This window comes from Heteronotia binoei, chromosome 7, assembly GCF_032191835.1.
Source record: "Heteronotia binoei isolate CCM8104 ecotype False Entrance Well chromosome 7, APGP_CSIRO_Hbin_v1, whole genome shotgun sequence".
Lineage (NCBI taxonomy): Eukaryota > Metazoa > Chordata > Lepidosauria > Squamata > Gekkonidae > Heteronotia > Heteronotia binoei.
The window spans coordinates 55,208,652-55,233,363 of NC_083229.1; the positions used below are offsets into that span (position 1 = coordinate 55,208,652).

At 38.2% G+C, this 24,712-nt stretch overlaps 1 protein-coding gene across 7 annotated transcripts in view; it reads left to right on the forward strand.

Moving 5' to 3' along the window:
• EYA1 (EYA transcriptional coactivator and phosphatase 1) overlaps positions 1-24,712 on the forward strand; it is a 160,128-nt gene that overhangs the window by 28,456 nt on the left and 106,960 nt on the right. For 3 of the 7 annotated variants that reach the window (XM_060243648.1, XM_060243651.1, XM_060243653.1), the window contains 6 exons: positions 2,850-2,927; positions 4,147-4,216; positions 4,495-4,640; positions 10,406-10,543; positions 21,650-21,732; positions 22,349-22,535. In XM_060243648.1, coding sequence (XP_060099631.1) covers positions 2,850-2,927; positions 4,147-4,216; positions 4,495-4,640; positions 10,406-10,543; positions 21,650-21,732; positions 22,349-22,535 — 702 coding nt within the window. The remainder of the gene's footprint in view (positions 1-2,849; positions 2,928-4,146; positions 4,217-4,494; positions 4,641-10,405; positions 10,544-21,649; positions 21,733-22,348; positions 22,536-24,712) is intronic. The other 4 variants (XM_060243650.1, XM_060243652.1, XM_060243654.1 and 1 more) reach the window with 2 other exon arrangements.

Genomic DNA, 24,712 nt, shown 5'->3' on the forward strand with positions numbered 1-24,712 from the left:
AAGCAGAGCCAGTTTGCTGTAGTGGTTAAGAGCAGCAGACTCTAATCTGGAAAACCAGGTTTGATTCTCTACTCCTCCACATGCAGCCAGCTGGGTGACCTTGGGTCAGTCACAGTTCTCTCAAAGGTGTTCTGTCAAGAACAGTTCTCTCAGAGCTCTCTTAGCCCTACATACCTCAGAGGATGTCTGTTGTGGGGAGAGGAAGGGAAGGAGATTGTAAGTTGTTCCGAGACACAGTGAAGGGCAGGGTATAAATCCAACTCCTCCTCCTCCTCTTAGTTTGACAATTTGTTGTGTATTTATATGAGTAGACATTTTGAAGGTGGCGACTTCTGTCCTCCTTGACACATCCTGATATCTTGTAGTTGTAAATCAGCAATATAAGATGGCAATGCAAGGAAGTAGTATGGAAAGGCAATGGAGAACTACTGGACCAAATTCCTTCAGTACTTTGGAAAATTTTCAGTTTATTTGAATAGTGCAGTTTCTGAAGCCACAGCAGATGTGTTGTCAATACACATTCACTGTATTGCGGGGCAGGGGGAGGGAGTATTTTCACACCCTAGAATGAGATGAACAGCACCACCCTAAGCAGAGGAACTCTCTTCTGTGGTGCATCACATCAGTTAGGGAAAACCCACCCGACACTGGTTCACCTATGAACTGTAGATTCCAGAAAAAAGATTGTTCTTGACTTCAAGGCTTTTAAATGAGTTTGATTTAAGTAATTTGCTGTTGAGATTTTAAGAATTGTTTGTTTTCTCCTCTATATTTAGATTCTCTGCTGGGTTTTTTTGGTGGTTTCATTGTAGGCTCTTCTGTGTTATTGCTGTTTTTATTTGGTATATGGTGGGTTTTAATCATTATAGTTTTATTAAATAATTGTTAGAAGCTGTTTTGTGAATGCTGTGCTAGTAGGTAGGATATAAGTATTTTAATAACCTGAATGTCTGTCTCCAACCTTGAGAATGCTTTGGGAACTTTTTAATTTTTCTGCCTAAAGGAATTCTCCAAAACTCTTATTTGTAGCATTGTATTACAGTATTTACTCCACTGCAAGACTAATCCTACCCACCCCCAGTGTACCATAAAAAAGGGTCATATTACATTCATATACAAGTTGCTATGTCCTGTAAAAAAGAATTATTTTGTGTATATGTTGGGAAATTTTCTTTTTATATATATTTCATAAACCATACCATACTCCCCAAAACATATAGTTCATAAACCATACTCTTACTATATTCCCCAAAACATCCTGCTTCTCACAGGATCTAATGCATGGGACATAGAGACTTTTTCATAAACAACAGATAAGCTTTATTTTTCTTTAGTGTTCTCTCAAGACACAATGCTTAGGCTATATATAAAAGAAGCAAAACAGATAGCAACAGTATAACATTTTAAAGGAGGTTGTCTTAAATTCAGAGGAACCTTCTTTTTAAGTAAACATGTTTTATATGCCTGGTCGCCTTCCTGTATATGTGCAACCAATGCAGTACAGCAATAGCCATTATACCATATGTATGCATAAGAAAGATAGCATCACCATTACTGCATTACTGTGCACAGCTGAAATATTAGATATCTGTAAAAACTGGAAGAAGACAATCTTTGGGGGGGGATGAAAAAGCAGAACAATTGGGGGAAATTGTTTTGTAATTTATGTAATTTATATGTTCAAATATCATAAAATGATTTCAAAGCAAAATTTGAACACTATTTTGTTCACTATATATTTGAGCTTTAATTTTTTAATTGTTTGCCTTTGCAGAACCAGTAGCTAGTCCTGTAGTCCAGCGCAAGGCTATCCATACATCAGTTTCTCTTTTCTTTATTATTTATAATTATTTTATCCTGATTTTGTCTAACATTCAAAAGTGGCTTATCCTGCTTTTGTCTAACATTCAAAAGTGGCTTAAAAAATGAGACAAACATAAAAATACAATTTACAAAAAAATCTACTTGCTGCAGTCAGACCTGCAGTTCAAATTTCAAGCAGAGAGTGAGCCACAAGAACTACCCAAAATGGTGATGGTTCTGTTAGTATGGCACACATGGCCATGGGCTGCCTCTGGCTCCGGCCATGCCCAGGCTTACATTACTTGTAGAAAGGGACAGACCAATACTTAGTCCAGGTCTTATTCATCCGGCATCCATCTTCCCATTTTCTTCCCTAGTTATGCCACAGAAACCAGATTATGGACTAGAAGAATCTGAGGGAGAACAGGCTAAATTTATGCTGAAGATGCCTGCAGAATAGACTGCTCAGTGATTTGTGTGTGTGTGTGTGTGTGTGTGTGTGTGTGGAGAGACAGAGAGAATAGGACTTAAGTATGACAAACAACCTGAGTTGAACTCCATTTAAAGTATGATAGATCCCTTCTCATTATATACATATTATATGTTATAATAAAGAACAAAATATACAACATTATTGTTTTTCTTGTCCAGATCTGATGGTATACTCCATGTTATTGTAATTTTTTTTACTTATTAATATGCATACAATATCCAAAATAAAACAAGCTGTTTTAGGGGAAGTTGTTGAAATGTATATAAAGCCCTAGACGGTTAAAATATTTGTTTATTTAATAAAACATATCTGCCTCTCAGCCTAAAAACAGTTTTCTAGGTGACTTACAATGTTAATTTAAACTATAGCAAATCATCAAGAACATAAAATGTCACTTAGAATAACAATTGCAAAAATAAGACATTAAAATAACCTTAACTAGAAAGGACAAGGGTTAAAATATATAGACTGTGTGTGTGTGTGCGCATGCATGCATGGTTATTAGTTTCACATGCATTAGTATATATAGAACACATTTTATTTATATTTCTAGTTAAAACAGAGCCAATGAGCAGCAGTGAGATTGCTACTACTACAGCAGACGGGTCTTTAGACAGTTTCTCAGGATCAGGTAAGGAAAAAGGACATAAAATAGCCATAAGAAAAATATGTTAAAAGTTATTCAATGACTTTTTATGTATGCATATACTCTTTGTCAGCTGTTGCCACTTTTCAGCTGTCAAATCTGTTTTGAAGTTAAATAGCTTCATTTTACACACGCTGCCATTCCTTTGTTGGAATATTGCTGGCATTTTACAAGTACTGTTCAAATCTATTTCTTAAATAAATAATCTTTATTCATGTAAAAAAGATATTTTGGTTTCTAATACATTGTTGCAAGTATAGATACAATAATGATCATCTGGGTTTTTAAAAAAAGGTTTAAAAGTCACATGTATTTGTACCCACGTGCTAAGTATAATATTTTAATTAAAATCAGGATTTTTCTTTTTTAAAAGATAACTGTCCCAGGTGTTACAGGTGGGATTTTCTTAGTGAATATATGTGCAGCAACCTGTCAGCAGTACCCAAAGCAAATTTCTGTTGCAAATATGCATGACCTTCCCTTCCCACCCCCATAGCTCAGCCATGAAAAAGCAAGATATGTTTGGGCAAAACTCAGTGAGAGTGCTTTCAAATAAGCCTCATAATTCTAAAATAGCCTTAGAAAGTAATGTTGGCTGAGCAAAGAATTCTCCTGGTAACTTTTGACTTATTGAGTCTTTTCCTCATTCAAAATTGTACAATCTCATTGAAAGGACAAAGTAAAGAATACTAAAGACAGTAATAATTCACACTCCCCATCAAGTGACATGTCTTTTATCACTTAGAAAGAAAGAAATGTCACTAATTAGAACATAATCATATACTGAATAAAAGATGGCCATGGTATAAAGCAGCTCATTTGTTAATAGTTTACCATTCATTAAGTAGGTAATCAGTTTGGGAAGAGGAATGTAGAATGGCATTGTTCTGACAAAGAAAGAATTAAATTTTGGTTAAATGGTGCAAAAAGGAGATAGATTGCTAAAAGAACCTTTAATTATGACATATCTTTAAGTATGATATACTTTACATATGGTCCCTTAGGACCAATTTAAAAATGGCTAATTTGTAATAAAGATGTTGAAAATTGTTGTGCTAGCCTAGATTGAAGTAAGTATTACTTGGCACTAATTTAATTTAATTAAACTTTTCTAAATTTCTACAGTTCCCTTAGTAAAAATAATATTTAGATTAGATGTGTGTATGTTTACACTTCCATATGCTTTCTTTCCTCCTTCATGCAGCAATTGGAAGCAGTGGCTTCAGCCCAAGACAAACTCACCAGTTTTCCCCGCCACAGATATACCCTTCCAAGTAAGATGTCTGTTTCTTTAAGAAAATAAAAAAGAAGTAAAGTAAAACCTCGTTTATAATTATAATTGAATCCATCTGTCAAATCAAAATTGAAATCAGTTTACCCTTGAGAGAGACTGAAGTATGAACAATCTGAAAATGTATTTTTAGACACAGAAAATTAGTTAATTAATTTATTAGTATTGCACAGTGGCCAAGGAATTTGGTTTAACAAAATGATTGCATGTTTCTATCTAATGCAAAGCCTTTCCTGTTTTCTGTCATTGTGCAACAAATAGCCGACCATACCCACATATTCTTCCTACTCCTTCTTCACAAACTATGGCTGCATATGGGCAGACTCAGTTTACTACAGGGATGCAGCAAGCCACAGCTTATTCAACATACCCCCAGCCTGGCCAGCCATATGGAATTCCATCATATGGTGAGTAAAGTTATTTTAAGAGAACCAAATATTTGTGAACTTTTGTTGGACTGTGAAGTTAATTTGCTGCTGGTAATAGTATTAACTTTGATGAGAGAATTACTTTTTAGTTGTGGTGCCTAGTTACCAAGCTAATATGATATGACATAAATAGTTTAGAAGACAGCTTAGGTCTGGAAAGTAGGTCACTATTACATGTCCTTGAATGTGCTGTGTGTTCTCTTTTATGTGTATTCCTATCCTAGTATATGCACAATGTAATGTAGTTTTATATATAAGACCTACCAAATATTGTGTCAAATAGAGTGTCATATGATCAGCATAATTTTCATGAACAAAGATCAATGCATTTTTCCTTTACTATGTCCTGATTTTTTATTCAAACCAATCAACCAACCACCAAAACTGAGTACAAATTTAAAAGAAGGGTACTGGCCAAAGTTCCCTCTAAGCTGCAGAGTCTTGTGAGCAAAAATTCTACTTTGTGAGCTACTGGCATTAAAGTTAAGCTACTAGCATTAAAGCTGTGAGCTACTGCATAAATTAGTGTGCTCTGGGATCATCCTTCCTGAGCTAAGACAAAAATGTATGAGCTGGAGGTTAAAAATCTGTGAGCTAGCTCACACTAACTCAGCTTAGAGGGAACGCTGGTACTGGCCCATCTCATGATTCTTGCCCTAAAGGTTTTAATTGACCTCTCTTCTGATCTTACCTTCCTCTTTTAATCATGGGATATGTTACAAAAGCTCACATGCATATACATGTGCTGGTTTTAAAAAATACTTGCTTATTGTTCTGGCCATTATTAGGTATTTTAAAATTGTTTACAAAACACAAAGAGTAAAATTCAGGCAGATTATGCACTTTTAAGTTCCACTGATTTTCATGGGAGATATTTGAAACCAATGGAACTTCAAATTGCTTAATTTTGGCTAGACTTTTTTTGTATTGCATGCAAAGTGCAATCCAATCAGATTTTAAGACAGTAATTAATAAAGCTGACAGTAGCACTTCTGATCCACAACTGGAAACAAATAAATACTTCATAATAGTATGTCCTGAATTATTATTCAAACCAACCAATGAACAAAACCTGAGTACGAATTTAAAAGAGGGTACTGGCACATCTCAGGACTCCTGCCCTAAAGGTTTTGATCTGCCTCTCTTCTGATCTAACCTTTATTTTATCAGTAGTAATATGATTACAGGGCTGTTTTCAAGTTTTCGTGGGCTCTCGTCAGTATATCAGGGCCCCTTTCCCTTTTAGTACAGCCCTTTTCTCATAACCAAACACATTCCATTTGGGCCCTCTCCTATGGTTCTTCTTTATCCACACGTTTTCCATTTCAATCTGGTAAAAATAAATCATACAAAATTTGTATTCAGAGGGACAGACAAGGAGCAACATATACACAGGTGCTTTGTTCCCTCTGCAAACTCTTCCTACTATACAGACAGCTGATTATTTTTCCCAGTCTCTGTTTCTTAAATGAAAAAGAGCTCCTTGTCACAAGCCCATGCCAGATGGATAATCACAGCTTTTTAAAATCACAGTAAAACAGCCAAGGCAAACTTGTGATGGTTACGCGTTTGCCATCAGGTGTCAGCATTCAGAAGCAATGAAGTGCACAAGCAGAAGCAGCTTGCTTCATGCCAGAGAGGAATTGCTGGCTGCTTCTGCATCACCTGCATCAGACTGCAAGGGAGGAGGGAGGTGGACCCTTCATTTCGCTCCTCCTCTGCTTCTAAGAGTGGGCCCATGGGAAATCTTTGAGCCTGGCAGATAGCAGATTTTGCCACTCTTTGCTGCTGGCTGTTACTCTGAACCTTAGTCTCAACATCCTTGGGGTAGTGGAAGGAGTTGGAAGTTTCTCTTTGTGCTCTTCTGAGTTTATGCCATGAAGGTCCTTGAAACAGGTCTAAGAACTAAAATATGATCAGTGCAACCGCAGTTTTCACCAGTTTTATATATAAATCAACCAGAAGGTGGGTAGATGCAGTCTGTCTTATATATACATTTTATATATGAGCAGGCATTCCCCAGGCTCACTATCAGAGTACATGTGGAAATGCATCACTGAAACTAATAAAATCATAGCATGATTTCTCAGTAGTTTTTCAAAATGGTCTTGGAAAATGCAGTCGTTCACACTGTTGAACCCAAGGAGGCAGAATGAGAAGTACAATAGAATTTCATCTCCTGACTAAAAATATGCAGGACTTTTTTTGTAATAGAATCTCCTTTGCATATTAGGCTACACCTCCCTGATGTAGCCAGTCCTCCCAAGAGCTTACAGTAGGCCTGTAAGAAGCTTCCCACAGTAGGCCTGTATACCGTAGCTTCCCGCTTTCCAAATATATCATTTATTGCAACTTACCACATGGGTTGATAATATCATATTGTCATGTTTCCCTTATAAGTGATCGTTATCAGCTACTGTGGCTAAATGCCAGTGCTAAACATGCATGAACCTGTCTATTTCCCTTTTAAATCCATCTAAGCTGTGGCCATTACTACATCTTATGGCAGTGAGTCCCACAAGTCGACTACCCATTGTGGGTAATAGGTTCTTTTCTCTGCCTTTACTGCCAATCAGAAAATCTGCTTTTACTGCCAATCAGAAAAGGTTTTCTGTTCAGTTTCTCAATACCAATAATTTTGTACAGTTCTATCATATCAGTCATCAGACTCCTTTTTTATGAACCAACTAGTACCCAGAATGCTTTAGCCTTGCCTCAAAAAAAAGGCATTCCAACCCCAGGTGATCATTTTGGATGCTCTTTTCTGCTCTTTAAAGAAGACAGTTCCAAATATTCTCATTATAGTGCAATATATTTACAATTATTCTACAGGAAGAAGACACTGCCTTGTCTAAAGACAATTTCTGCTTCCTGGTACCAAATGAACAAAAATAATGGAATTTATTTATTTATTTTATTTATTTTCTTTCTTTCTGTTGATTAAAAAATTTCAATTCAGCTATGGATTCTTTGTTTAAATTTTATTTAAAATGAAATATCTGTCTATTTGTTGTTCAGTCGCACAGTTGAGTCTGACTCTTTGTGACCCCATGGACAAAGTCACGCCTGGCCTTCCACCATCCTCCAAAGTCTGCTCAAATTTGTGTTTGTTACATCAGTAACGCCTATAGACATCAGTAATGTCTATGGCCAGTCTTTAATTAAGAGAATAAACCCTCTTAAAAAGGACATATTGATTAATGGTTAAATAAAGTATATCTGAAGACAGTAAAAGAGATTGATGTTTTGGGGAAATAAACAGTTTAAACCAGGGACGTCAAACGTGGCCTGAGGACCAGATCAGACCCCCCAGAGGGCTCTTATCAGGCCTGCAAGCAACTCACTGTCTTCTGCTTCCTAATCTCTCTCTTGCTTCCATCTGCATCACAGCTTACTTTGCCAGGCTTGCTCAATCACACAAGAGCTACAGAGCAAAGCCTCTATTTCTCCATTGGTTGACCAGCGCATGAAGTAACTTATGTACAAAAGCTCACAATGCTCAGCCATTTCATGTTTTTTTCTGGGTCTTAGGCTCAAAGCATTAACCATGAGATTTCTGTAATCAAAAGTAGGTTTGTAACTTACACACACACTTGAACAACACCTGAACAGCATATTCAAGATTGCTACAGCACAGATATTGTCTCCAGATCTTTTGTCTCCAGATTTTGATGCAATAATTCAGAGCAAGAGGTGTGAGTAATCAGAGACTGTTAAATAAACAAAATATTGTTTCAAGCATACTTTTTTTTAAAAAAAAAATTTTAATTGTGTTTGTCTGTGTCCTTTATAAAATCTATATCTCTGCTACCTAGCATTACATTTTATGATAAGCATGGCCCAGCCCGTCTCATTTATGTCAGATCTGGCCCTCGGAACAAATGAATTTGACACCCCTGGTTTAAACACTCTCCCACATGATGTACCCAGATTGTATCCAGATTCATTATGGTCAGGAGTTATGAAGAGGATAGAAATGGCAAGAGTAGTTAGAAGTCGAATCAGGATTGCTTAATGTTAATAATCTTGTTTTTATGCTAAAGCGGATAGTATGTAATGGGTAAATCTTTCAACAGTGCACTTATTTTGGTATGTTTTTATTCCTTTTCTGTCTTTTTGGTGGTATACATTGTAAGCTAAGCTTATTGGGCTGTGAGCATACATTGGCTTGTTCCAATTAACTCACTAAAACTTTAGTACAGGGGTCAGCAACCCTAGGCATGTGTGCCAGGCAGCATCAGGACAGATCATTTTGCTTGACATGTAGGGCAAGTTGTGTCCATGATACCCCTGAGGTACAGAAAGTGGTATTGAATTTCAGCTTGCTTACAGGGTGTTCTGGTCAAGTGCAACCTTCATCTCTCTTCTCCACTTTTGTTTGTTGGCACACCAACACCTTCGCAAGTAGATATTGAATAGATTAAATTTATGCCCTTGACAAATAAGAAAGTTGAATTAAATTGGTTTAAGAGTAGAGTGCAGTAGATAATGTCATTCTTTGATTATAGTAAATGAAATACAAGTATGTTTGAAAATGTGACAGTTCCATTTGAAATGTAATTTTGGGAAAATTAGAATTCCACCTGGAAAAGTTAGTCCATCTCTTACAATAAAAACTTAGTGATACATAAACTGCTAGAAGTTATTATGAATAAGTGAGTGGTCTTCTTGTGTGGGCAGAACACAGAAACAAAGTTGGAATGTACACTTATCTTAGAGATATTTAATTTATATTTCATGATAACAAGATGAAAATGAGCGTATCCAGCCATCTATGGATTTTGTAGAGCAGGAATTTCCTGCTTCCCCCTCCCTCTGCAGTCTGATAGGTGAGCAAACCCACAATAACAGCATTGGGGCAGTTGCTGGGAATTGCTTCCCCTCTTCTGAAGACTTGTGCCATTAAGTCTTTGAAACTGCATGGTAGGTTATACATAGGGTTGCCAATCCCCAGGTGGGGGCAGAGGATCCCCCGGTCTGGAGGCTCTCCCCCTGCTTCAGGATCATCAGAAAGCAGGAGGAGGGGAGGGAAATGTCTGCTGGATACTCCATTATTCCCTATAGAGACCGATTCCCATAGGGTATAATGGAGAATTGAATTGTGGGTATTTGGGGTTCGGGGGACCTGTTTTTTGAAGTAGAGGCACCAAATTCTCAGCATAGCATCCAGTACCTCTCCACAGAATACCCCCCAAGTTTCAAAAAGATTGGACAAAGGGTTCCAATTCTATGAACCCCCAAAGTAGGAGCTCCTATTCTTCATTATTTCCAGTGGAGGGAAGGCATATAAAAGGTGTGCAGTCAATTTAAATGTAATGGCCAGAACTCCGTTTGGTGTTCAATTATGCTGGTCACAACCTTGCTCCTGGCTCCACCCCCAGTGTCTCCTGACTCCACCCCCAATGTCTCCTGGCTCCACCCCCAAAGTCCCCAGATATTTCTTGAATTGGACTTGGCAACCCTAGTTATACACCTCTGTGTTTTGGCACTGTAAGGTCACACTCTACCTTATATCTGCATTATTTAGCAACATTTATCTGGCACTATTATAAAATAGTTCAATCCATAGTTTATGGTATTTTAACTACTAGAAGGATCATATCATTTTAAATTATAATTAAATGAAATGTAGATTGGTATGACTTTGAATGCTTAAAGTGCATGAATACATTTGTGTGATTTTTTTGATATCTTGTCAGTGTTTAACTATGAACAAATAGCTTTGCTATCACTAACTGATTTAGGTGCATTGTGGGCAGGCATCAAGACAGAAGGTGGATTGTCACAAACACAGTCACCTGGACAGACAGGCTTTCTAAACTACGGTGCTAGCTTTGGCACTCCCCAACCGGGACAAGCTCCATACAGTTATCAGATGCAAGGTCTGTATAAATAATTAGTATCAGTTTGTTTTATATATTATTTGGGTTTATATTATTCTTTTTAAAACATGAATAAAAGATATAGGTTACCAGCTGATGCTGAATCTTTTAATAATACTTCCCCCCTAAAGATGTGTGTAATTCAGCTAGTTATAAATGCCTTTTAAAACTTCCACTTTTGCGGTTAAAATTAATATTCTGTGAATGATAACATTCACCCCTTAAAACTAACATGTTAATAGTCTTTCTTGTAGTCAAACCAGACATTTTAGCATAGAGATTCTATTTTAAATATTCTTTACTGTGATGGAAAACAGAAGTGCATGAAAAATCATATCACGATTATAAATATAAACTGGCAAGGTTTCATCTGTGAGGTGTGTGTTCTGTATCTGTAAATTTAAAATGACATTCCCTGCAAGCTAACTTGTCAGAATGATTTAGTTAATGTTTGCTGTATACATGGGAAGTTGTAGGAATGTTTAGATGTTATCAGTTGTAGATTTTTCTCCCTAAGTAGTTTACTTGATATTTCGTATTATGGCTAATACATTTTATGGGTTTTTTTGTCGGTACTTCTGGAATCTAATTCTCCTTAGAAAGATTTTTAAAAGATTTAAAACTCACCAGAAATATAATCTCTAATTTTAGATGGGTTAGTGAAAGTCATGGATGCTGAGCCGCTGGAAAGCTTAGAACAGATGCCATGAGGCAGACTAATGTTAATGTATTGGATAGATCATTCTTCATTGATACTGAATAGCTTTTTAGGATGTATTGATCTGGTCTTTTGCTTGTAAGCAAGGGAAAATTTTACCTTTTGAATTTATAGCAAACTGTATGACATAGACAACTATCCTGACATAAGGTCTGCATTAAGACCAACCTTCTTACAACACAGAGAACAGGATTTTAAATAATCCCTTTCAGCTATGTAAAGTTTTTTTAGGTAAAATGAGAGGCATTTTTAGAACAAACGTAAGTACTTTTTCAAGGTCCTTAGCAGTCCCTAAAAATGTCTCTTGCTTGTTTTTTTCACTGCATGATCGCTGTTTAACTGCTATGTCAGTGGTGTCCCTGGCCCCCCAAATCAGTCATTGGGTTCTTTATGGAAATAATGACATCACCACATAGCAAATCAGATTTGGCAATATGACAACATTACTGAAATGAAACCAAGTTGCAGCGAGGACAATATTTCTTGCCTTGTTTTTCCTTACTCTGAATGAAAAGGGATTTTCACAGGAATGAAAATATTACAAAATGCCCTCCTCCTCCATTTTTAGGTCATCCAGGATTAATCATTACTAATTTCAGGGATGTTGCATGTCAGAATAGGATGACATGTTTGCTTTTTGCTAATGTACTAACGCTAATTCAAGATGTCCAAGCTAGCCAGATCTTGTCAGATCTCAGAAGCTAAGTAGGGTTGGCTTTGGTTAATACTTGGATGGGAGACCACGAAGGAAGTCTAGGATTACTATACAGGAAGGCAATGGCAGGCCACCTATGTTTGTCTCTTGACTTGAAACCCCAGCAAAGTCCCAAAAAGTCAATTGCGATTTGATGGCACTTTACTGTGTTCCTCCCCCCCCACCCCGGCATCACTGTCTTTGTAAATGTGATCCCTAAAATGGCAGTAGTGACCCTATGTGAATTCAGGGATGCCATCACTTCTAGTCGAGCCCAGACATTGTGCAGTCTTTACTGAGAATTTTATGTCAGCTTTTATATTATGAGTTACTTGCTTTAAAGCCCCCTTATTTGAAATTTGTACTCCATATACAAACTTGGCAAAATAATGTCAGAAACTGAAATACGGCCTTCCACCAACCTCAAAGGAAGATCTGTCACTAATACGCAAGTCGTCAGTATTTTTTCACATCAAACATCCTGTCTTACCCAGTGGCCGACCAGTTACTCTGATGAGTCAGCAACAAGGCACGGAGGCTGGGGCCTTCTCCTGATGTTGCCTCCTAACGCTGATGTTCATAGGTTTATTGCCTCTGAATATGGAGGCTTCCTTTAGTCATCATGGCTAGTAGTCACTGATAGAACTAACTTCTATGAATCTATTTAACTTCCTTTTGAAGTTGTCTGTGACTGTGACCATCATTACATCCTCTGGAAGTGAATTTCACATTTTGATCATTCATTGAGTAAAGAAGTATTTCCTTTTGTCTGCCATGAATCTACTGCCAGCAGCTTATCGGATGCCCCTGGGTTCTAGTATTTTGGGAGAGGTGAAAAGCCATTCTCTACCCCAATGAATAATTTTATTAAACTTTATTATGTCTCTCCTTAGTCTTTTTTTCCTGAAATGAAAAGTCCCAGATTTTCAGAATTTCCTCATAGGAAAGATGCTCCAACTGCTTAATCATCTTGATTGTCCTTTGCTGATTGCCCAGCTCGGCAGTGTCCTTTTTGTGATATGGTGACCAGAACTGCACAAAGTATTCTAGTGAGACCATACCATCGATCTATACAGGGACTATAAAATTGGCTGACTACTTAGAAATCAAATAAAAAATATACCCTTGGTATATTTTTATGTTCAGAAAGCAACATGGTTGTTTTTCATGAACCTATACCTTTTTCTCATGTAAGATTTCAGACCTTTCCCATGAATGAAGGGTACAGGAATGGTAGAGGAAAGATTGCTCATAGAAGCTATATCTGATCAGAAAGCACTTGAATCCTTGTTGTGTATCTGACTCATTTCAGTTTCTGCAGAACTAAGCTGACCAACATAAGAGGTAGATCCAAACTTGCACAAATTGGGGGGGGGGGGAATCCTTCCCTTTTCCCCAGATGATCACTGTGTGTCCCCAGAAGTCTCTTCTAAGTATTGGGAGGGAGGAGCACTCAAAAACAAACTAGCATGACATGGAGTCGGCTATAATGATTAAGGAAACATCTCAGCCCCAATTGATAATATAGTAGGTATACATGGATATATAGAATTAGCATGTTAGTGGTTCAGTTCAGAGAATGGAACAGGACAGATAATGGACTCTCTTTTGTTTTTGTTGTTTTTATTGTATTTTGATGCGTTGATCAGCTTCTTAAGCATTTTAGTAAAGTCATGTATAAAGCTTCTACATAACTTGCAACTAATTCTGTACCATGGGGCTTATTGATTCTAGGCTATGCATGGCCAACATATGATGCATCAAGCGTTAAGGCTAAGTTGGACGGGATGTGGGCAGTGCCTAGAGGTGAAACCGCCTTAGAACGCTGTTTTGTTTCCTTGAGTTCCATGATGGAAGAAAAAGCTGGATGTAAAAGCAACAAATAAATACTGTTTTATTTATTTTTCTGTTGCTATCTTCATCTTGTATTTTTCTCATCATTCATTATTCATTTTCTGAAAAAGAAAGTTTGTTTCAATGTTTGATTATACATAATTGCCTGATTTCTAATGGTGCAGAAAATCACTATATATGTATGATAAACTTGGCATTAAGGGTGCTATTTTTAAACCTTGTTTTAACCTTTCTATCTTCATCTACACATATATGAAAGAACACCATAATTCAAGAATGAATGTTGATACTACTTGTTATGCATACAATAGTGTAGGGATGTGATGAGGCAAGGGTACCCTCCTGAACACTGGTGCTGTCCAGCATCCTGCTTCCCCAGTGGGGACAGCCTTAGGGCAGATGGTCGACCAGGGGAGCAGTTTGTGAGATCTCAGAGGTCTCCTTCTCTCTTGCCCCTGTCTAACACCGCTTAGCTTTCAGAGGCTGTCTAGCCGCACTCCTCCTTCTTGGCTGTCTGAGCCCTTTTTAACAATAGTTATGGTAGCTGCACTAGTTCTGGGACTGCCCCTGGCCCCACCAAGGAATAGTTCCACCTGGGAACTTCAAGAGATGGAGGAGATCCTGCCTGCTTTGTTGAAGGGGCCTCACCCCTCCTTCAGACAACAAGGCCCAGTTGGCCACGGCCCATGTTCTCCACCTCCCTGCTTCCCACTGTGGCCTCAATACTGGCAGGGTGTCCAAGTATTCTGTCCAGCCCCACACTGTTCCCAAGCAGTCTGCTTCCTTGTGGGATCCAGATGACTCATCTGCATTGGCTGCAGCAAATCCTTGGATGAACACCAGACCTGGACCTTCACTTTGGGGTGGAGCTTCACCATCCTGTTGCTGGGTATGGAGGATGGTCTGGCATTCTTGCAGTAAATCCAGGGACACTAGAGCAGCCTCTGGACAAATAGTTATTTTTAATTTTTAAAATCCTGACACAATCTTAAAATATCTACAAGCACTTAGTATACTTCACTTCCGGTTATGCTTGTATGTAGCATTTTGAGGAAGATGCTGGTAAGAATATTAAAATGCTTATGGTGTACGTTTACTAACTTTGGGCCTTTTTCTTCTATGCAGTTATTGGAGCAACTAAGGAGAAGACTAAGGTTCTTTCACATACACTAAATAATGCACTTTCAATTTATTTTCAATGCACTTTGCAACTGAATTTTATTCTGTGAAATGGCAAAATCCACTTGCAAATAGTCACTGAAATGGATTGAAATGGCATTATTTAGCATGTATGAAAGCATTAAATAGACAACAAAGCAATAAATTAATATACCTGCCTGCCTATTATATCCAGACAGTATGGCTGGCTTTTGTTTTAGGTACTGGCAGGGCTTTATTTGCATATTAGGCCACACACCCGTGATGTGCCAATCCTCCTGCAGCTTACAGTAGGTCCTGTACTAAGAGCCTTGTAAGCTCTTGGAGGATTGGTTACATTTATATTATATTATTTAATGGGACTTAGTACAGACAAATGTTCTTAGAATTTAAGCTTAACGGTGAATTCACACTACATGAATTAATGTGTTTTACATCCGTATTTTTACTGTGTAGGAATAGCAAAAATCCAGATGTAAAACACATTAGTTAATGTAGTCTGAATGCACCCGAACAGCACCCTTTTAAGCGTATTGCAGTCAATTGACTCCGTTTAAGATTTCACTGTTAACCAGTGAGTCCTGTAACTTATATCAAAGGGATATTTTTTTGAAAAAGTGAACAAAACTGTTCCATGTGGAAACTGCCTAAACTGTAGCATCATTTATGGTTGGGCAATTTCAGTTTACTTCTCAAATTTTATAAAATACAGATATAATTTTGTTACAGAATTTATAATTTTACTTCACTAGTATTCTGTATAACATAATGCTATATGTAGGAATGATTACCATCTTGGTCTCTCTTCATGATCTAATGTAAGATTTGTGTACCTTAGTGCTATGACATACCTTGTTAAAATGTTCTGAATTCTGAAGAATTTTAAAGTATTTCTAAGCTGTTATTCCTGGGTGGCCCACATAACAGTTTTCTGAAACCTGTTTCATGTTTGTTACGGTCTAAACGACCCCAGCCATTCCCCAGAAGAGACATAGTGACCATAAGATGAAATAGATATTTCTTATAATATGCCTAGAAGTAGTAACGGTATTCATTGGCCTGTGAACTTGGCCTGTGATAATATTTATGTGTAAAAATAATAAGCATTTATTTTACATATTCCTTCTGAATTTCTATTAAAATCTACCAGATATACATGAAAATAATTTGTTTATATGTATATCCAACAAAATACAAACATTAGTTGTTTTTATTAAAGGGATATGGAAATCTCTGTGTGTGTATGTGTATATAATTCCCAACATGGCCCCTGTGTTCAGATATCTAAATTTTACTGAGGGCAGACTGGGGGCACATTGAGGGAAAAGAGATTTTCCTGCACACTTAGAGCACTCCCAAGGTGTGCAGAAAAACCTTACATGTTTAAAAAAAATTATGTTGAGTATACTTAAATCCCCCCAAAACTAAAACAGCTTGCTCTGTGCATGTGCAGAGAACTAATTTACTGACCCATGCGAACAGTTACTTTACTTGCAAGGGAAGCCATCCTGCCTCTAATTGTCCCCACTGCCGCAAGAACTCTCCCCACTGCCAGCAGGATCATGGGCAAAGAGGAGAACAGTAAGGCTGCGGCTTCTCAAGCTGCCGCTGGGGCTGCCAGCAACAGAAAGGGCAACAGGGCTGAGGCCAGAGCATTTTTTTGTTTCAAAAACCCAACAGGAACTAATTTGCATATTAGGTCATACCCCTGGCACCAAGCCAGCCAGAACTGCATTCCTGGGCATTGCTGCTCAAAAAAAGCCCTGGCTGGGGCTTCTGAAGCCAATGCCAGGGAAACACAGAAGAATGTTGACCTGCCTCTCAGGGTCTCACAGAGTCCACTCTGGCTACCACAAAGGATACAGAGTGGGACTCCAGAGGCTCGAAGCAGGAGCCTTCCAAAGGCCGACCAAAGGAATGAGGGAGCAGGGAGAAGCAAAGAGAAACATTGACTAATCTTTGTTGAAGGACTCTCTTGCAACTCCTTGGGAGCAGGATCCTCTTTTTCACCCAATGGGAGTGTGGCTTCTCACTATGTCCATGATAAGCAGATTGCTCCTACCCCCATCTCCATTTGTAACAGATTACTACTCCCTTCCCAGGACTTTTCCCCTTCCAATGTTGCCTTTTCCAGAAGAAATTGCTGCCTATCAATTCTTCTAATGACGATGCAGCAGACTCATGGAGATTGGTGTGGGTAGCGGCAATAGTGGAGCCAGGAGTTACTCAAGCTGCCTATGAGATCTCAGTTGGGTTTTTTGTTCAGGTTGTGGTCAGGAGCCATCAAGGGGAGACTGCTGGCTACCCTAGGTGGCAATGGAAAGATCAGGAAGTCTGGGGTGACTAGCAGCAGCAGGCAGGAAGGGTGGTTCTTTCTTTCTTTCTTTCTTTCTTTCTTTCTTTCTTTCTTTCTTTCTTTCTTTCTTTCTTTCTTTCTTTCTTTCTTTCTTTCTTTCTTTCTTTCTTTCTTTCTTTCTTTCTCCCTCCCTTCCTTCCCCTTCCTCTTTCTATTCTCTTTCTCTTTCTTGCAAGAGTCAGTATGTCTGGCAGCTGCAGGCAGCCTGAGGAGAATGTGTGGGAGATGACATCCCACCCCCATGAGTAGCCAGACCCCTCTTGTATTATATAGTTACATGTGTAGTGTGATTCTATGCATGCTTTTTAAGAAGTCCTCAAAAGTTCATTGATACATTCCTTAATAACTGTATTTAGGACGAAGTCCTAATTTGAAAAGATTTTCATAGCTGCGAATTCTAATCTGTAGTTTTAGTTTTAATTTATTTTCCTATTAGCAGCACTTTCTTGTACTCACAACTGAGATGCAAATCATATTGTATAAGGATTATATCTCTTAAATCACTATCCAGTTCTAAAGCAATCAGTAATAAATAAGATTCCTCCAAGGGAAACATTGAAAATTATTTCATAGTTCCATAATCTATGTATTGATACTTACTCTTTCTCCTGTACTAATAAAGACAAAGATATGCCTAGTTCAGCATAATGGTTAGAGACTGGATATTGGACAAATATGTAGTTCATCACTCTGTCATGTGCTGCACTCATCTAATCTGTACATCATGCCAACATACTGATGCTTTTATCAAAGCTATTCTCTGATAGCTTCAGTAACCAGGGAAATATGCAGTGGATAAGGCTTATCTCAGCCAACAGACAGTTCCATTTGCAGCTTCTTTAGTAACTCAGCTCTAGTAAAGGTAAAGGTCGTTCCCTGTGGAAGCACCAGTCATTTTTGACTCTGGAGTGATGTTGCTTTCACAACGTTTTCACAGCAGACTTTTTTACAGGGTGGTTTGCCATTGCCTTCCCCAGTCCTCTACACTTTCCCCCCAGCAAGCTGGGTACTAATTTTACCAACCTCGGAAGGATGGAAGGCTGATTCAACCTGGAGCTGGCTACCTGAACCAGCTTCCGCTGGGATTGAACTCAGGTTGTGAGCAGAGGGCTCTGACTGCAGTACTGCAGCTTTACCACTCTGCGCCACAGGGCTCTTAACTCAGCTCTACATACAGCATAAAAGACTGTTTTAAAGCATGAAACCAAACAGGCAAGACAAGTTGAAGTTATGGAAACAGCAAACCAGGTGCCATGTGTCGAGATGATTAAGAGGAAGGCAGCATGTGAATATTTTAAATAAATAAGTATCTTTAAGTCTGAGTGCATTTCTGCATCAATACCAACTGTAATGTTTGCAGTGATGGATCATGGTGTCATGCCCTGGGGTGCAGGCAGGGAATGAGACCCAGTCCCAGACAGGGTATGAGTTGAAGAGCAGAGGGGGAACCACACGGGCAAGTCCAAAAGCACAGAGTCTGAAGCCAGTCCAAGGTCAGCCAACAGAGCAGAGCAGAATAGGAATCAATAGAGAACAGTGTCCAAAACACACCAACCAATAGCCGAGTCGTTTGTAGCCGGGAGTTCAGGAGCCGAAGGATCAGGTTTCAAAGCCAGCCAGAGTGGATGCACGTTGCAAGATAAGATGCGTTGCTTTCACAGGAGAATCAGCTCAGAGCAGGGAGCTAAATGGCTTGCTGCCGCTGTTTCCAGTTAGCGAGCAGCCAGGCTCCTGTTAGAACTCCGGGCTGAGGGAGTGCCTAGCTCTCAACTGCACTTCTCAGTGCCGGGTGACCAAATCTTGTCAAAGTCTCTCTTGAAGTTGAGCCATCTGCAGGGCTGAGTCAGGGGGGCTTTGTGCTTGTGGCCGCTCAACTGCAGGGAATGAGGGCAGCAGTGGCCAACTGTCAGTTTCTTCCGAGGGACCAGCTGCTGTGCTGTTAGAGGGCTCAGCTGCTGGTTCTGCTGCAACCAGCAGCTCCCCTTCATGACACATGGAACAGTTCAGTGGTGGACGATCTTGATTGCTGTACCAGGCAATCTATTATTCAGCCATATGCCGATACATTGTCTGGAACTCCACCAATACTCTACAGAAACAGCCCCCACCCCGCCACATTCTACAATGCTGAACTGTATGAGCCGTTAAGTGAATTGCCAACTAGACAGCTCTCATGCCAAAGCATTGATTCAACAAAGGTACTCAATATTGAGAGGCAGGAAGATAACACCAAAGTACCTTATTCTTTAATTCCAGAGAACCGCAAGTTCTTTACACCGGCTGCATATCTCTCATTACTGGTGGTACCCAAACATAGTAGAGCCTACACATTGGCTAGATGGCAGGCTCTTCCTTCTGCAGTCCTTGATGGAAAATATAAAAAGATTCCCTTGGATCAAAGACAATGTATCTTTGTTCTAATGAGATTGAATCAGTTGAGCATATCCTACTACACTGTAATATGTATATGGTTATCCATGTGAAGTTCATTGTCCCTCTGCTTCAATCTTACCCCAGACATTCTGATAAAGAAATCACAGTGAGTCTTCTGAAAGGGACTAACTCTCAAACAACTATTAACTGTGCAAAATTCTTTGCAGCTGCTTATAGAATACTCCAGAGATCCACAGCAACAAGTTGATTTGTTTTATTACAGGGTAAAATTGATTTTTATCTAGTTTTATATTATTTCCCTTGATTGATATCTTTTTGTTTTATTCTGATCAATGATCATAATAAATATATTGATTGATTGATCAGAATTGCCATTTTTGCTGCTGCTAAGCTTTGGGCATTGTTGCCCAAAGGTATTCATAATAAGAATTGGTAGTGAAAGACTACAGTTATATACGTGACATTTTAAAAAATTATGGACTACCTCAAGATTCTTATGTATTTCTGACTTTGTTTCCACTATTTCAGAATAAGCAATTGCACACCAACAAAGAAATTATTAATGTTTCACAACTGTTTAAAATCATAGAGGTTTGTGTAGGAGGAAAGGTTATTTTTTTTAGAAAAGAGACACAAACCTGTAATACAGCAGGGAACAAAACCCTTGTGTTCTGATCCACATCAGACCCATTTCCCACTTGTCTTATTGCCTTTACTTTATCTCATTAAGTAGGCTACTATATCTCATAGTGATGATAAATGAGCAATAAAGATTATGGCAATTTTTAATTACCTTGGTACATCTTTATCCTTGTGGCAATTACAGCTTTTTGATTTCCCCTTTTCTTATCCCCTCCTCCACACAATTTCAATCTTAAGTGACCATATGTTCACATTCACTTTTGGGTGTAACAGGAGGTTGCTGTCCTTTTGAAAGTATAGCTTTTGTAGATAAAGGCATTAAAACAGAGGGCCCATCTGTCCATTATGGGCAGTCAGGGTTCAGAGAGAGCTTTGCAGTGTCCAGACACATTTAGCTATGACTTTTCTATTCACATGTCATGTAATAATGCTCTTAATGTTGGGGCAGTTGCAACTTCATGTAAGAGAAAATTGCTGCCCAAGGCTGTATTTAAATAACTGCTGAAGTACTATAATTGTATTTGACACTATTGGAGAAGTACATATGCTCCAGAGAGACTGAGTGAAAACTTTATTTGTGCTTCTGTAACTTGAAAATGGAATAGTAGTGTGTGTGTGCGTGTGTATGTCTGTATGTATATTGAATTTTTTAAATAGTCTACCTACATGTTCAGAAGAATTGTTGCATGCAGCTATTACTTTTCTGTGTGTACACATTTAACCTAGCAAGTTAGCCAGGCAGTTTTCTGAGTGTTTGTGAAGCTCTTCATATATCAAATAATTATGTAATTAATCCTTTTCCTGTAGTTAGAACTGCAAGAAATGCCCCATGTAGTAGTGAATAATGATAAATTTTAATTCAGCTTTTGATATATTTGATGGGGACAACTTTGTAACTTTCATATAATTCAAAGTTCTGGCATCAGTGGTAGTAATCGAGAGAGCAGAAGGCACCTCGACTCATGAAAAGCTTTCTGCTATTTTCCCTGCCAGCTGTAGCCTTCTGTGCTGTGTCCCACAGCATTAGGGCTTTTATGGGTAGCAAGAGGCTGCAACCAGAAGGAAGATATGGAAAAGCTCTCTTGCATATAAAACTCCACTTTTGGTTTTCTTGATCTCTTCCTGCAAAATGTATCCTTTTAGTCATACATTCTGTTGATGACAACCAAAGCATGACTAATATCTGCATTAATTTAGAAAATATTTATAAATATATCAAGGCAGTTACTATAGATGTTCTTATTAAATGCAGTGTTTTGGTTATTCACACAGATTTTGTATTTATTTCAGGGAGCAGTTTCACAACATCATCTGGAATATATGCTGGAAATAATTCACTCACAAATTCTAGTGGATTTAATAGTTCACAGCAGGTAAATATATAAAAAGTACCAAATAACAGTAACATTTAAAAAAAAAATGAAAAGTTTTCTCAAAAAGCAGATGACAAACATACCCTCAGTCTGTGAGCCGCCCTGAGCCTGCTTCGGCGGGGAGGGCGGGATATAAATAAAAATTATTATTATTATTATTATTATTATTATTATTATTATTATTATTATTATTATTATCATCATCATTCTGAATAAAATGTTGAGAAGTACTTTAATAGTGCAGTATTGCCCATTTCTAAGACCACTGACTTCAGTGGGCTCTGAAGAATGTACCTGTTAGAATGCTACTGTAAAGGTTGGTTTCACCCACACATTACTTTCCTAAATTAAAAAAAAATACAGCAAAACATTTTATAGATTTATTTCCAGTTTAATAACTTATTTAAAATTCAGTTCACGTACAGTGAATTCTGAATCATGAGAGTAATTTGGACATTCCAAAATTTGGATCCAATCCTCATGATTTCTACTGAGCAAAATTCAAAAGGGCAAGAAATTGGGGTATTCATTCGTATTTAGATTTTAGAATTTGCACTGAAACATAACAGCATATTAATAGGAAAGTCTAATACAGCTTTTTCCCTCGCTCTGTCAGGAATATCCGTCTTACCCCAGCTTTGGCCAGGGTCAATATGCACAGTATTATAACAGTTCTCCATATCCTTCACATTATATGGCAAGCAGCAACACCAGTCCAACAACCCCTTCCTCCAATGCAACATACCAACTACAAGAACCACCATCTGGCATTGCAAGTCAAGCAGTTACAGATCCTACAGCAGGTAATTGCACAGATTTTATTACCCCCGAGGGCCACATTTTTGGTACTTGAAAGGTATTTTCAAAAGAATCCTGAATTTATGGTGCCACTAGCACAGTATTGACTAAGGGTGCACTTTGGTTAAAAAATGAAGATCAGTGAGTTTTTCAACACAGAATTTGCTGTTATTTTAGTGGGAACACTAAGAATAAGAACAGATGTGAGCTGCATTCGTCTTTACAGATTATTACTAACATATATTCTAGATACTTGTTTACAGCATTGAAACATGATTGAAAACTGAATCAAGAATATTCATATTTTGGCTGTTAAAATGCAATTTTATTTCTCTATATAAAGAGAAATGTAGATTAGTAATACTAATATTAAGCAATTTGAAGCAAATTAAGCAATTGCAAAAACCTTTCTGTAAAAATTGTTTCCCTATTGGTTTTTTTTAAAAAAATGCCAAGTTTATTTTTGGTATCTTGTAAATATCTTCTTTGATAAGAAGATACTTTGTTTTTAAAAATCCTAGGCATGCCTTAGATATTCTACCACTTGCAGTTTTGGAAGGCTGCTTCAGTGGGATTCTATGTAGTAATAGAGTTTGCCCCTATGACTGTAGGTCTATTGACGACTTGTCCCCATGTTACATTCCAGGGCCTGATATATAAGACTAAGCATTAAAAAATTCTGAGGACTATTATATCTTGTACTGGGAAGGTCAGAACTGGATAAATTAGTATTGCTACTAGCAGATACAGAAAAAAAAATTACTTTCTGAATGGAGGTTGTGCTTCAAGTGATAGTGTTGTTCCAAGAAAACAGAAAAGGCCTGACTGCACACACAATCTGCAGGCGTTCATCTTGTTGCATTGCAGCTTCTGACTATTGTAATGTTATTCAAATGAACTTTTTTCTTTTTGGTTTCTGTATGTGTGACATGGCAACCCCCATAATTATATGGGTTATGAATGCATTTTGTTGGAGAATTGAAAGTGAAATTAAAATTGACATGATAAACTTAGCCAACTGTTATTAAGAAACATCCAAATAAGAGCAAAACAGTTCATTCTCTAAAATTAATTTGGGGTTTTTTTTGGTAATTTTGCCTTTCTTATGGTAACTGAGAGATAAAACAGTTCTAGCTCAGTTCAGTTCAATAGTCATGTGCCACTGCAATAGCACAATAACATGATGCAGATGAACTTACAACTAATGCATCCTATGCATTGAAATCATTGGACTTCAGTTAAAATAACTCTATATAAGACTGCATATACTTCTATAGAATTTTTTTTTAAAAAAACTGTAATCAGCAAATAAATAGAATCTATATACTTATAGCAAAGTCAGTCAATCTACTTAAATCTAGAGACTAGAATAGTGAACAGGCAAGTTAGATCTTTGTATAAACCTGAACAGATGCCCCAGGTTTGCAAACAAATTTGTCTGTCTGTCTGCCTCTATCTATCATCGTATTTAAAAACCACTAAATGATAAAGGTTTTCTTTTGTTTGTTTGTTTGTTTTAGCTTTAAGCAGTGGATTCCCTTAGTGGCTGTTGCTAAGTAGCGACAGATTCCAACCTTGGTTCCACCAGTAAAAGGTAGTGGGATAGGGTTACCAGTCCTCAGTTCGGGGGCAGGAGATTCCCCTGGCTTGGAGGGTCCCCTCGCTTCAGGGTTATAAGAAAGTGGGGATGTGGGTTGAATGTCTGCTGGGCACGCCATTATATCCTATGGAGACCTCTTTTTTTGAGTTAGAGGCACCAAATTTTCAACTTAGCATCTGGTGCCTCTCCTCAAACCTCCTTCCCAAGTTGCAAAAAAGATTGGACCAGGGCCAAGATTGGACCTTTTGAGCCTCAAAAGAAGGTGCCCCATTCAGATGAGCAGAAGGCATTTAAAAGGAACACAGTCCCCTTTAAATGTGGTGGCCCAAACTCCCTTTGGAATTCAATCGTACTTGTTACAACTTTGCTCCTGGCTCCACCCCCAAAATCTCCTGGCTGCACTTTCAAAGTCCCCAGATATTTTCTGAGTCATACCTGGCAACGCTACAGTGGGAGGAGGCAGGGCCCATTCCAGGCCTATTTTAATATTTGAGGGAGGACTCATTGGGGCTAGGCCTGGCTAGGGTTGTCAGTTTCAGGATGGTTTGTGGCTTAGTCTGAGGAAGATCTGAGTCTGAGCTG